Below are 14,859 nucleotides of genomic sequence, written 5' to 3' on the forward strand. Positions count from 1 at the left end.
CCATCATTCCTCTGCCTCCTGCATTATTCACCACCACACAGGAAAAGACAGGACTTGAACTACAAAATATTAAAAATATTAAGTGTTTTAATTACAATTAGCTAGTGGCTCTCAACAAACAGCGTATTCAACATTTGCAACTAAAGATCAAATTAAGCTGTACAGAACTTCTTAATCCTTTGGTTGCAAACAATTCCTAAGATATTTAAAATACTTATGTAGATTGTTTTCCTGTCAATCTTTCCTATAAATTGCTGGTTGCTGTGACTCAGAAGGAACGTGAGAACTGATGATGCTCCCATTCTATAACCAGATACAAAGTTTCTTCCATATTTGCTTTGTAGTACAATTATATTTCCTTTGCACAACTGTTATTTATTTTATAACTGTTTGTACGAAATCATTCTCATTTTTGCAGTGGCCAGAGACAGAGAAAAAAATAGAAACATCAGAGTCTGGTTTATTGTTTTGTTTCTCCTCAAAGCAAGCAGAAAGAGGTTACCAATTTGAGCAGCCTAGACAAGAGGTAATGTCAGGCAGGAGTTTCTTAGGGTTAGAGAACAGCAGACAATAAAAGAAGTGTAAAGATTATATTTTTCCTATTTTCTGAAATGTTTCCCATTTCAGAGAAAACATGAGTATAGCAAAATAACTCATTTTCCCATTACGTGCAAAAAGCAATACAGGATGTACAAGGAGAGCATGGAATTGTTATGGCCATGGGCTACAGTTTGTTTTTTCTCTGTTTTATTGCAGAGGGACAGGGAATCAGAATAATCGAAAATGCGTTTTTAATCAAATGTAACAGCTTAGTAGTGCCTTTTAAACAAAGAGTTAATATGTTGTTTGTTACCCTGATTATGTTTTGGGTATTTATTAATTCTTTGCATGATAGTCAGTTACATATTTTTAATATGCTCTTCTTGCCACTACAAAGAGAAAAAATTCAAAAATCATGCAGAAAATATTTTTCAAAGAAATGTTTGCTTTTTCAAAAGTAAAACCACCTTCGGTTCATTAAGCATAACTTTATCAAAGGAAATGGACATCTATTACTAAGATATATTCAGTTCATCCCATGTTTCTTCGGAAGACTTTTAGATATCTTAGTTAAGTATAGGTATATCTAACATGCAAAACCCACCTGTTCACTAGGGTCTAAAGTAAATCAAACATCCTATTGTACTTTGGAAATTACCTTCCCAAACACATCTACTGCAATTTCCAGCCTTTGCAGGTGGCCTGTCACACAAAAGGTCAGTTATGCTCCTGTCATGGTTTAGCCCCAGCCAGCAACTAAGCACCACGCAGCCGCTCGCTCACTCCCCCTACCCCGATGGGATGGGGGAGAGAATCGGAGGAGTAAGAGTGAGAAACACTCCTGGGTTGAGATAAGAACAGCTTCACAATTGAAATAAGGTTAGATAGTAATGATAATAATAACTATGATAATGATGATAATAATAATAATAAACAAAGCAAGTGATGCACAATGCAATTGCTCACCACCCACCAACCGATACCCAGACAGTTCCCGAGCAGCAATAGCTGCTCCCCGGCCAACCCCCCCCCCACCCCCCCACCCCCAGTTTATATACTGAGCATGATGCCATATGGTACGGAATAGCCCTTTGGTCAGTTTGGATCAACTATTCTGGCTGTGCCCCCTCCCAGTTTCTTGTGCACCTGGCAGAGCATGGGAAGCTGAAAAGTCCTTGACTAGCATAAGCAGTACTCAGCAACAACTAAACCATCAGTGTGTTATCAACATTCTTCTCCTACTAAATCCAAAACACAGCACTATGCCCACTACTAGGAAGAAAATTAACTCTATCCCAGCTGAAACCAGGACAGCTCCTCACCAGTAATACCTGCATCTGTCCTGTCCATTGAGAGACAGGCAGCACTCATGCCTAGTTTCCACAGGTGTGAGGAGACAGCACACCAAAATTTCCTATTGTGTGAGACACACTAATGTGTTTTAGCCATCCTTAAATCTACACAGAGAAGGAGCCACACATCCACCAGCAAAGGACCACAAAGTAGGGGGGCTGCAGGGTCCTGCAAGGAGCACGAGCGGCAGGGAGGAGGGACGGCTGTGCTCCTCAGGGGTCCTGGGAGCAGACTTGGTGCAGCAAAGCAGAGGAAGCAGCCCATGGAGAGGATGGGTGGGACCTGGACCCACGCACGCACGGCCCACCGTTCTGGCCTGTGCCCTCAGGACTCTCAGGCGTGGCTCGTTCCCCAAAAAGGACCTCCAAGCACCCATGTGTGTCGAGTAATTCTGGGAACATATTTGGCCCCTGCGGAAACGTATTTGATTCCTTCTATCTAGTCCAGGAAGTGATTTTAATGGCGCATTTGACCACTGACAGCATAAGCATATTGGTTATATTCACTCAACTGCAAAGTACCTGCTTTAAAGAAATGGATATAAATTCTACCTCCTCTTACCTATCACTAAAATGTTATGGTAGAAAGTATACTGTAATTCAGCTGATGTGCCTTTTGTTTTTCAGCTGAGCTGAAACCACAGCTTTCAAACCAATGTCATTCCAGAGCAACACTGGGCATCCCTATACTCTCCGTATTACCCAAAGAGTGACACATGCTTTCATAGTGCATCATCCCAATTATCCAGGAAACGGAAACAGTTCAATCATCTTTTATCAGGTTGTCCAAACGTGTCTGAAAAGCATTCATTTTTCATATTACCAAAACGTGCCTTATTGAATGGACTGTCAAAGCAGACACAAATCTTGCAGTGGGGTACCACCACCTGACAACCTGCCTGCATCAGAGACCACACTTCATGTCATCACTAAGGAGCACCAAAAATTACAACACTGTTGCTCTGAGGGAAAAAATGTCTTCCCTGAGATTTATCAAAATACCAATAAAAAAATAGAGGGAGAGACAGAAAAAAGAAAAGAAAATCTGCAACTGAAATAAGTGAAGAGTAATATATAATCAGCTTGGCTTGAACTCCTTTTGAAAGGAATTAGGCAAGGCTACAAGAGCCAAAAAGGACTGCCAGTGTCTTCAGATGTAACAATCACATTTTTACCACTTGACAATCTCAGAGACAAAAAAAGCTCCTAAATTTTGGAATACACTTACTGCAGCTAGCAAATATAAGATATACATGCACCAAAACCTTCATAGATGCCAAACTGAGTATCTGTACTAAACAGCGCAGTACAGAATTGCATTAAAGCTATCATTTTCCCGCTTACCACCCTGTTTCCCATCAGTAAGCACCCAGCTAGTCACTGTGATTCCAAGGAGCTTTCTCATGTATTTGAAGTTGAGCTCATGCATAAGAATCTTGCTCAGGTAAGTACAGTTGCTAGGTACAAGTTAAAACAGCTTTGGCACAGACAGAATATTGAAAACACTCACTACATAGGCCCATTCACGCGTTTACCAGAAGAAAAATCCGACCTGATTCTTAAGAGTCTGAAGAACTGCCAAAGGAGCTGTAGCATTTAGAATCATAGAATAGAATCATAGGATAGTTTGGGTTGGAAGGGACCTTTAAAGGTCATCTAGTCCTACCCCCCTGCAATGAGCAGGGACATCTTCAACTGGATCAGGTTGCTCAAAGCCCCGTCCAGCCTGACCTTGAATGTTTTCAGGGATGGGGCATCTACCACCTCTCTGGGCAACCTGTTCCAGTGTTTCATCACCCTCATCATAAAAAAATTTCTTCCTTACATCTAGTCTGAATCTACTCTCTTTTAGTTTAAAACCATTACCTCTTGCCCTATCATTTACCTAGGATCTTCATCTGGAAATCTCCCCTGAAGCTCAGGAAAATATTTCTGACATGGAAAACAGTTGGCAAATTACTGTGTCTTCTTCATGACATAACAACATCTGTAGCTCTAAAAACAATTTAACAGCAAATAATATCTTTAAAAAAAAAATCAAAATCAGAAACGTGACAGCAGCTGAAGTACAAATCCACAAACCAGCTTTAAATTGGCCAGCTCTGAAAACTACATGTTGCCATCGCTATTCTGAACTGCAGGATAGTCATATCCAAAGATACCATCAAATGAAGTACATAAGCACCTGCTTAACTTTCAATCCATATATTAAAAATTATGCATCTGAATTTCACTATACTTTTTTCAAGCACTAGTAGCACATGAATGGTTTTCTGTGTTTACATATGAACAGCACACAGCAGCAGAACACGGTCTGCTCAGACATGTGTGTCCGAGAAACTTCCTTTTCCACGCTGCCGCTTGTAGTGTGAGCTTTCAGTTCAGCCAGAGAAGCTGATGCTAAGTTGGTTTAAAGCATAGCATCCAGTTCCCTGGGCCATGCCTCCCTTCCCATACTCCCTCGTAAGAACTTGAAATGGAAGGGAGGATTCCTCATGTCATTGCTCTGTCCCAGCACCCGATTTATTTATATTTGAATTCAGATAGGAAGGACTAAAATTAGGACTATGCAAACAGAATACAGTGTTCCAAATGTTCAAATTGGTTTAGCATCTGAGCACCTTCGAGAGCAACTGACTGATTTTTCACTACAGCGACACAAAGAGGCCTTGGTAACTTGAACTGTTAAGACAGCATGAGGTTTTTAAGTCTTGTATTTCTACAAAATGTATCAAAGTTAATGCAACATCCTAGACAAAGTGGAAGGCCCAGAGGACAAAGTAAGGCAGAGCTCACATTTCTTGCTTTCTGTCCTGACTTCACACTGACATTCAGACTATATATTTGTCTGCGTCACAGTCTGCTGTGGAGGGGAAGGACAAAAGCTACAAAGGGGTGCTCTCGCTCTTGCCAGCTAAGCACTGAAAGTATGCTTTGCCGAGTGCAGAAAACAAGAAGTCTTGTGTATGGTTCTCCTATAAAGAACAGGGACATTCCCCCGTTCCAAAACGCATATTTACAGAATAGCAGCGAACCCCTTTTGTACTCTACCCGCCTTCAAGGCAACACAGGATAATGGCCAAAGCACCTAGCAAGGACTTCATCTTCCTCCTGCAGGTGCTATAGCTTCACCAAACAGGTTCCTCGTGCCTTCATGCTTCTTATGATGGGGATATCACTCCCAGGCTGCTAAAGATACGATGTTTGCTTGGCCAGAGCCTTCTCTGCTTATTTTGTGGCTATCACATTACTCAGCCAAGCGTATTCCTGCTGAATGACTGGGGTAGTGATTTCATCCAGTGCACAAGCACTCAAGAGTTAGCAATTACCTAGATATCACTAAGGAATTGCTTCCTAATCAAAATGTTTTGAGCTTCCAAGAAAAAATACAAGGGAAAAAACCTGGTGTTTCCTTCTTCCAATCCTGATAACATCTAATCACTGACACTTCAAAGAATCGTTAAGCTTTGCTGCTACCACTTCTGGCACAATTCTTTGGTGCTTACAATAAAATTACATTAAGCAAATACAGTACATTATTTAATGCCACTAAACAGTTTCTTTCTAAGACAAAATAACATCATTAGTCAAATATTATACAATTGATATTAAAGGCTTTTTGACTCCCATGCGGGCTTCACAGCTTCTTGTGTCCTGAAGGTCTTGGATATAATTCCACTGTGGTTTACGATATAATTATTTTTAGATATTTGTAACTGTTTAACATCTTATTATCATTAATATGTATTTTATGTGTTTTGGATTACACATTGCTTCCTTATGTAGTTTTAGAAAGCATTAGTTATCCTAAGCATACTCTGTCCAAGGCCCTAAAGGCAGCAACTTCTCCTTACAAGAATTCAATGGCTGGCCACCACTCAGCCCTTTGTGATATGCACAATTTTGGGACATACAAGTCAAAACCATTCAGGTACGCAAAGATAAGTGTCAATGTTATTTCCCATAGAGGCAATTACGAATACCAATAATTATAATTCACATGTGCAGATCAGCCCATACATGGAGTCTGAACTCAAGTCAGTGGAATTCAACATGTGCCAAGGGCTTCCTCTTGCTTCATGTTTACATGGGAGACAGATGACACTGGGATATTTAGACACAGGAATTGGGAATCTGTTTTGCTTCCATTAAAACTGGATATGGGGAAAATGATCTACATGTAGAAAGCACAGAGTGAAATGAGAGAAGTGAAAGGTATGCTGACATTTCACAATGCTTGAGATTCTCAAAGCCGTATGCTTTCACCCCCCTACAATTACTTTGAAGGTTTCTACAGTACTTACTGAATTCCCATTCTAATAACATGCAAAAGTTTTCCAGCAAGATGTTTGTTTCATTTCCAATATAGTTGTAAGAAATACTGGTTTAAAGATACTAATATAATGATTCTGTTTCATGTGAAGAAGTTCAAATATATTTAATCTGTTTAAGCACAAGCTTGTTTCTTTTTGAAAGAATTCCAGAGCCACAAGTCATATTTTTAGAAGTGAAAATTGGAAGAGCAGCAAAGGTTAGTGAATGTTTCTGAGACCTCTGAGTGCGTAAGACAAGCATGATTTAAGTCCATGTGCTTAGAAGATATCACTAGTCAGGCTGTAAAGAAAAAAAAAATTAAAAACCAAGCACACCAGAAAGCAGATTACTATACTTGCTAATATCAATAAGGTGAAGGAAAAAAATCTAGGAGGTGGCATCATTCAGCTTTCAAGCACATGCTAAACAGATACAGGAGTTTCCTTACTTTGAATTCGTAAGAGATTATGAAACACTGAAACTGCTGATAGTAAAGGAAAAAGCCAATCAACCAACAGTGCAGACTTGCCTTTTAGCAGAGAGAAGGCAAAAATGTACTACGCTGTTTGAACTAACCACCAAAATTATTCTGGATTTCAGCACAGAATTTCGCAGCCCATTGCCTTTCTAATCCCTTAGTATTCAGAAAGCCATATGCCTGAAACACTGAAACAATTAGATGCTCACAGTATTTCAAACATTAAGTCATTGTAATAATACCTAGATGATAGGCAATATACTGTCTTAAATTTTAAGTATAGGCAGACTAGATGAAATGGAGATCACATCCTATCTAATCTAATCCAATCCACTAGTGGTATTTTGGGTTTGTTTTTTCTGTTTTCTTTTGGGGGGTGGGTGGGGAGGCATGTTTTCATTTTCTTATGATAATAGGCATGCAAGCTAGGACTTTACAGACAAATTCAAAGCTAAATTTGTATATACCCAGAGAAGCAGAAAACTAAACATAAATGGTAAGGACCAATAATGATGCTGTATTATCCATTGTGATGTTTTTAATTACCTTCCACACTTCAAAATGCACAGACCCCCAGTTTGTGTGGTGATAAAGCATTACTGTTACGTTTTCTTTCTTTTCATGAAATAAAGTTCTTTTCATTCTCCAAGGACTCAATTGTTAAGAAACGACCATCTTGCCTGGTACTGCAAGACAAATTTTACTGCACATGCTGTGGTTATGATTCTCATCTAATCCAAGGTATCAAATGACAGTCTATTTAATTAAATAGAATTTCCTTGGAAGACCACTACCACACTTCTGAAGATGCCATCATATCTCCTATCACAGCAGTGAAATAACCACTAAAAAATACCAAAATATCTCAGATGAGGAGAGCATTTAGGAATTATGTTCTTTCTAAAAATCAACTACTGACTAGAAAAACTGTGCAAGAACGAAAGGACTATTTAAACAAAAAGAATCACCTTATTAAGCCTGTTAAAAAGTCAATTTCTCAGAGTATAAATGCCCATTCTCTCTATATACCTCATTACCAAAAGCCTTGGAAAAAAAGGTAGGCTAATGAACAAAAGAAGCAATCTAGCCTCAGGCCAATTTCTGCTTTTGGAAATGCCTGTGTAACCACTGATGAAAAGAAAGGAGGTGTATATGCATACCCACAAGAAAGAATCTGGACAGGTGTTTAAATTGCACTTGTAAACGATCATGTGATTTGAATAACTCACTGTTTGGACACATCGGGCATTACTGTCTGTTCTTTTTTCCTTGTATCCACTGTCGGCTCTACAGGGGTAAGTACTACAGCAGCACATGAGACTATCGACTGGTATGAGTCTTCCCGGCAAACTGCAAAGATAAAAAAATTCTCAATGTTAAACAGTCAACTCAGTTTCTATTTTAAATTTAAAAAAAAAAAAACCAAAAAAACCCAAAAAAACCCCTATAATCAAGTCATACTGTGATAAACAAAAATGTAAATGATTTATCAGACTTCACTGTGGTCACCTGCAATGAAAATGTCATTGTTTTTCACATTTCCTAAAGTGCTTGCTTGGCACTTTTTTTTTGCCATAGACTGATACCCCCATCATCATTCACTAAGTTTTACCTAGCACAAGAGCTGATGTCAGTCTGCTCTAGCGCATTGGTGTGTCTGAGTCCTAAAAGGACAAATGACATCAGAATATGATGCACTTCTTTTTCCTTTTTCATCACAAACTGAAAATGAAGAGTGGAAATTATGCACAAACCTCCCACCTTCAAAAATTTCAGACTTTGTAAGAAAATAGACTTGAGAAAATCTCAGTAGTGATTTTTTTGTCTTCAACCGTTACGTCTCACTTTAATCTAAAAATGCCAAATCCAAATGTCTAGGAGTGATATCTGATATATTGATTCATGCTTTGCGGTAATACAAATTACCTATGTATTAATGTGCTGAATGATACGGCTTAGACAATATTTAGAGCTAGAAGAATGATCATGTATTTCAGCTGAGCATCTGGCTCAATTAGCACTAATAAATGAATATCCAAAAGTTCCTGACCTCCAAACACATAACTATATTTGTTAAACATTATACATATTCTAAATTCTAAATTGCAAACGTCACTAGTAATTTAGCACTTAGCAGTCACCACTCTACTGATTTTGATTCCTTTTACAGCCAAGCTGTACTTTTATGAGCCAAATAAAAGCTGGAATTAAGAGTTGATTGTATTGAACAAAGCACAGCAGCTTCTTATATTACACATTTATGGTATTATTATATATCACATATAAACAAGAAGAAATGTGGTGACTGATCTTTTAAGCAGAAAGTCACATAGTATTTCATATGTATAACATACAGAACTATTTTATAGAATGTACACATGCACATACACAGCCAATAACATAGCCTGTAAAACAAGGATGACTGCGACAAATTCTCAGCTATTCAAAGCCAGAAAGAACCTATTTTATAAGTACATACATTTATGCAAGATTGTGATAGCTGGCAACTTTGAACTGTGGCGTTTATTTATCAATGGAAAATTTGTTTCTGAAGACTTTCCTACCTTCCACCCTCCACAATCACGTGCCTCCTTATTGCCCGCAGACAACATACCTTTTGCATAGCCTGTACGCATCTTACAAGAGAAGCAAAACCGGAGTAAAACTTCAACCCTATTGCCTTGACTGGGTCAAGAACAACTAATTGTGGTGTTTTACCCTGAGCTCTCAAATTACATTCAGCCTGAATTCAGCGTACATCAACAAGATACACTGCATGCCCAACAAACATCCTGGAGCGATAACTGGTACTTTAAGGCAGCTAGAGAGTAGATTTTAAGGAACAGGTCAGAACAGGGCTGGATTTTTCTACAAAGGTCAGAAAAGTGCAAAGGTCTTTTTTATTTCAGAGCAATTCTGAGCCATTCAGCAAGCAGCACAAACGGCCAAGAGCACAGGGAGATTCTGGCAGGAAGAAAATCTTTTTGTGGAACACATATAAGTACATTTAATGCATGTGATGTTCTCCAGCATTGCTTATGCTTGTATTTTTAAATATTAACATGCACATTGCACTAAGTGACTAAGACACATAAGATGACCAGTACTGAAACCTTACCTTAATTTTTCTTTGGAACCAGCACTACTCAAAACTTTGTCACTATCATAGACAACCATCTTCAAAACATGGTCATACCCAAAGAGAACTTGTATTGCCTACAGGTATGCAAGTAAGTTATACATTATAGCTTCATGCATAACCAATTGAGGAGAGAACTAACGCAATATACGTTGAAGTACAGAGACTACATAAGAAAAAAAAGAATTTGAGCTGATTTTTATCCTACTATGTTACATGCAACAAGCAGACCATCTACTAGCAAGGTGCTATTTGGTAAGCACCAAGTAATGTACAAAATAGTATCTCCTCATTACAACCAGTGACTGAGTATGTGCAAATAAGGACATTTATGTCTATTTGACTCTTGATTTACAGTCAAAGAATTGTAAAAGATAGGTTTGTCAAAGGGCGATACTGATATTCAGTACCTGAATTTTAACCTGAAACTCTGATAAAAAAGGGAGAATAAAGGATGAAGCAAATACATATTTTTCTTTAAAAGACCTGTGGCACCACTTGAATATCTAGTTATTACTTTAGAACTTGTAAAAGTTCTGGTGACTATGGAAGCATCACAGGTAGGGTCTTCCCTAGATCAGCCACTGTCCATCAGGGCAGTTATAAAGAAAGATAAAATAGGAAAACACAAGTAACAGAGAAGGCACTGCTAGTCTCCTACCCTTTAGAGAAATTTCACGAATGAATAAAACAATGAAGTTCCTTTTGTTTAACAATTAATGCTATATAGGAGTTGTATAATCCCCTAATTTACAGCTGAAGACAAACCCAGTGGTGATCCATCCAGTGATCTGAGCTCACAGAATTTATTATCCTCCCATTTTAGACAGTGATACTCTTTGGTCTGGCTTTTGAAAACCCCTACAATTCCTCCTTTTTATCTCAAGTCTCTGCGCACACAGTCATAAGTCATTACGGGACATTATAATTAACTAAAATGTCATGAAATAGCGACAGCACAGCAGCAAGTAATTTTCACCTACTGGAGTGTATTCTCTTATTATCTGTTCATAACTTGCATTAAAATAATGAGAATGTGCTTGAATGTAGACTCTCAACTTTAACATTGATGGGGATGGGCACTGTTTTACTTAAGGAGACTGTTTTCATTTTACACTTCAACCTTCTCTCAAGTGTAGCTTCCTTTCTGCACCTTCATTATTTATCTACAAGCAGCTTACACTACCCCCGGAAAAGCCCATTAGTGATGTCCACATATCACACTCTTCATGGATCCAAATCCCTTAGATCTTCAAAATATTAACAAACCTCAGAATATCAAACAATTACACTAAGGGATTACCCCTTTTAACCAGAAATCCTCTCACATGTCCAACTTGCACTTTAACAGCCAGCAAGAACTTTACAAATTTAGCCTTACCACACGAACTGGTAAGAGAAAAGCAGAATTGTCAGTCATCTGAGTTGGTGTTTGGAAAAACCATCAACAGCTGCCCCAGCCTATTACCTTATTCCTGACATGAGCATGCAAGTTAATTCCATGCTCTCCACCCTCTGGGCCCAGCCACTCAGCCAGTTTTCAATCCACCTCACTCTCTGCTCATCCAGCCCACACATCAACAGCTTTTCTATGAGGATCTTATGGGAGACAGTGTTGAAAGTCTTACTGAAGTCATGGTACGCAACATCCACTGCTCCAATGAAGAAACCAGTAAAGAAAATTTTCCCACCTATCTGCTACATTTGTTAAATGTTAAAGTAAATGTTGTAGGCAGAGGTTCATAATCACACTTGTTGTTGCATACCTCCGGAAGTGTAGAAAAAACTGTACAAGGTATCGACATCAAAGGAAACAATCAGCTAATTTTGTACTACCTGTAGCAATTTCTTTAAGTTTAAGAGACTAATATTTAGTATCTCAGTGTGTTATACACTGAATACCTTCTGAAAAAATAAGTAATTTGCATGCAAGTGAGATGGTATTTTTCAGTACCATTGCATCTCCTTTATTCACAATTCAACCATTACATGAACCAGCTAATAATTGTAGTGACATAATACAACTGGAAGAACATCTTTACTATGTATTATCATTAAAGAAACATATTTTTCTTAGTGAAATAAAAGACACTACAAACCAACTACAAGTCATATAAAGGACAACTCTACAGAAAGAGAAAACAAACAGTCTAACTTCATATAACACTATTATGAAAGACCTGTACTGCTTTTGAAGTTGCATAATTTCTCCCCAGATTCTTCAATTTATACTTTAATGACGCATACAGTTTGTTTTCTTCCATTGCCAAGTGTTTTCAAAGTATCCCATATATTTATCACTAGGAGTGCTGGCTTGGATTTACCCTAGTTGGTTTAAGCAGTCCCAGAACATCATTCACTATCAAAACAGATCTCTACATCTGGAGAAGAAAAACACTAGCTTGTTTTTTTCCCCTTTGGTGTTTCTTTCAAGAATAATGAGAATGACTAATTAAACAGTTTTCTTCCACTTTGAACCAACCAGTGAAAAATTTTTAAATCCCCAAATAGTAGGACAGTAGGAAGCCTTCAACAGCTACTGACTAGACTGTAGCTCTCTAGAGAATAAAAAGAGTTTTAAGCTCTAGGAGTGTCATTTACAGCATCTATTTCAAACACTGTTAATTGTACACATTTTTTCCCCTTCTTTTTTCTTTTTTTTTTTTTTTTTTAAAACAGAGGAGAGAGAAAATCTGGTTATCACCACTCACTATCAAAAAAAAAAAGTCTCCCTTGACACAAGATGCAAGTGATGGTTAGATGAAATTAGCAGCAAGTACTACCTGCTTAGAGAAAACAGAAGGGAAATGTTCATATGCAGTGTGCAATGAAGCATAAGGGATTCATGACACAGGGAGACAAAAACAGTGAAGTATTTCTGGATTTAAAAAAGCTGGGCACTTATTCTGACAATTCAAAGTATTTACGCTTGTGCCTGTAAAGTTTAAAATAATCAGCTCTCATCATTCAAAAGACAGATCAAGTCCGGAAACAACAGCTGGTTTATACCAGAAAACCTTCTGCTTTGGTAAAAAAACTAGGCAACCAGCCAGGAGGATGGAAGGTGCTAAATAATTTCCCCTGAAATATCTGCCAACTGCCACTGTAGGAGACAGGGGACTGAAGCATTGGGGAGCAATGTCTGGATCCCAAGTATCCAATCGCACATTCCTTTTACTACTGAAGGCCAGAAGATATGTTTTAATTACTCCAGAGCACCAATTCTCAGTGCAGGCATTTACATTGTAGCACACTGTTTCCTAAATGCGGCTCAGGAAATGAGCCACCCTCTGAGATGCTCTGAACAAAGGACAAGGAAGGGCTGCAAGATGTGCAACCCATATGCAGGGTCTTCAGATAAGAGAAACACAGGACAAAGAACTGTTACACGTGAGAGAGAAAATTTGCTAAGAAAAAAAAACCACAAAAGCCAACGAACCAAACAAAAAGGAACAGAGGATCCACTGTAAATTTCTTCAGTAGATAGTCTAGTTTTGAGGACAAGTGAAGAGCTGAGGAAAGAAAAAGGAACATCTAAAACATGTAACTCAAGCTATTTTCCCAGGAAAGCTGCTGACACTAGAATTAGTTTATAAGAGAGGAGCTTGAAATCTAGTCCGTTAATTCTGGTATCTCCAGTAAGAATGGTGGTTAAACACCGTGCTACTCCCTTCCTCGCTGCACAGCCATGTCCTCTGATATTCTTGGCCCACTCAGCGGGCTCAGACAAGAACCACTGTTCAGACCTGTCTCTTCATCAACCCCAAACATCACCTGCATGAAACATTTCAGCAAAGCCAAGTGTATGGTTTCAGTTCCATACCCTCTTTCTCAGGCCCAGAAACACCACAAAGTCTTTTAATACTTTGTTACTAAACCCTAAAGCCCAAGGAGACTTTCAGCCTCTTTAAAGCAACACAAAAGGTCAAAGTGGTTTGTGTGAATGCCATTTTTACCCACCTACTTAAAAAAAAAAGCTTAATATTAAAAAATAATTTTAAAAAGGCCTAATTTTCCTGATGCTTGATTCTAGGTTTGATGATGGTCTTTGGGAAAAAAAGGAAACTAAATGGATCTCTTTTTCATTAGTTCAACAGTTATTCTACGGCCTCTTGTCCCTTAGAAACAGCTACATTTCACAATATCGGCCAAATGAATACTTAAGAGAATGAGACTATACGCTCACAGTCCCCAAAGGGTTTGCTGTACTAATTCTGCAATAAAACCACAGGCCCAATTCTTAAACACAGCATAGTCACAAACAGGAATTTTGTAATAGCAACAATTACAGGCCCATTACAGGCAAATGCATTACTTTCTATCAGTTTCTTAAGTTTCTTGGCTCTTTTGCAGTATTCACGAAGGCTGCACACATGTATCTGCTTTGCGCTATCCACCCTGGCACCCAGTTGTGAAGGGTACATAACACTGCGTTAAGCAGGAGCCGGGGAATTCTTCTAACACACCAGCAGTTCTGTAGTGATTATCTGCACCCTTGCTTTTGTATCCTGAGTTTGTTTGTTGTCACAAGGCACTGTGATAATATGGTAATCGCCACATGTGAAATTTGGGCCTACTGACTTGTACTCTGTGTAGAAGAAATTAAACGGTAAGAAGCAGCAAATGCTGCTTCTTTTAATGTCGATGCTTAATGGAATGCTGCCATTAGTGCTGACCCTGAATGGAAGGGTATGCCCTGATCACCTAAGGACCCTATGGATGTGGTAAGTGATGGAAACAGCGATTGCTAGAATAATCACCTAGATAATGACAACACTGGTGGCCCACTTCTTGCACATTTTCTGTTAAGTACACTGTACTGACAGAACGACTGTAGTTTGGTCTCTCTTGAGAAGGACAGGGTAGCACCTTAACTCCTGTTCAGTCTTCTCAAGCAGCCGCCCCCAGCTTACAATGACTTGCAGACTTGCTTAAACAGAAGGGTTGTGTCTCTATTTCATATTCTATCATGGATTTTATGAATCTGTTCAGTTAATTCCGTTTTTGCGTGAACTTGTATCATCCACAACATCCTG

The 14,859-nt window shown here is 38.6% G+C and overlaps 1 protein-coding gene across 1 annotated transcript in view; it reads right to left on the reverse strand.

The window, feature by feature from the left end:
* The window catches only part of CCSER1 (coiled-coil serine rich protein 1), a 662,304-nt gene that overhangs the window by 538,014 nt on the left and 109,431 nt on the right, over positions 1–14,859 (reverse strand). Inside the window, exon 4 of the mRNA XM_075709669.1 lies at positions 7,914–8,034. Within this exon, the coding sequence (XP_075565784.1) occupies positions 7,914–8,034 (121 nt within the window). The remainder of the gene's footprint in view (positions 1–7,913; positions 8,035–14,859) is intronic.

Source organism: Pelecanus crispus, chromosome 4, assembly GCF_030463565.1.
Source record: "Pelecanus crispus isolate bPelCri1 chromosome 4, bPelCri1.pri, whole genome shotgun sequence".
NCBI lineage: Eukaryota > Metazoa > Chordata > Aves > Pelecaniformes > Pelecanidae > Pelecanus > Pelecanus crispus.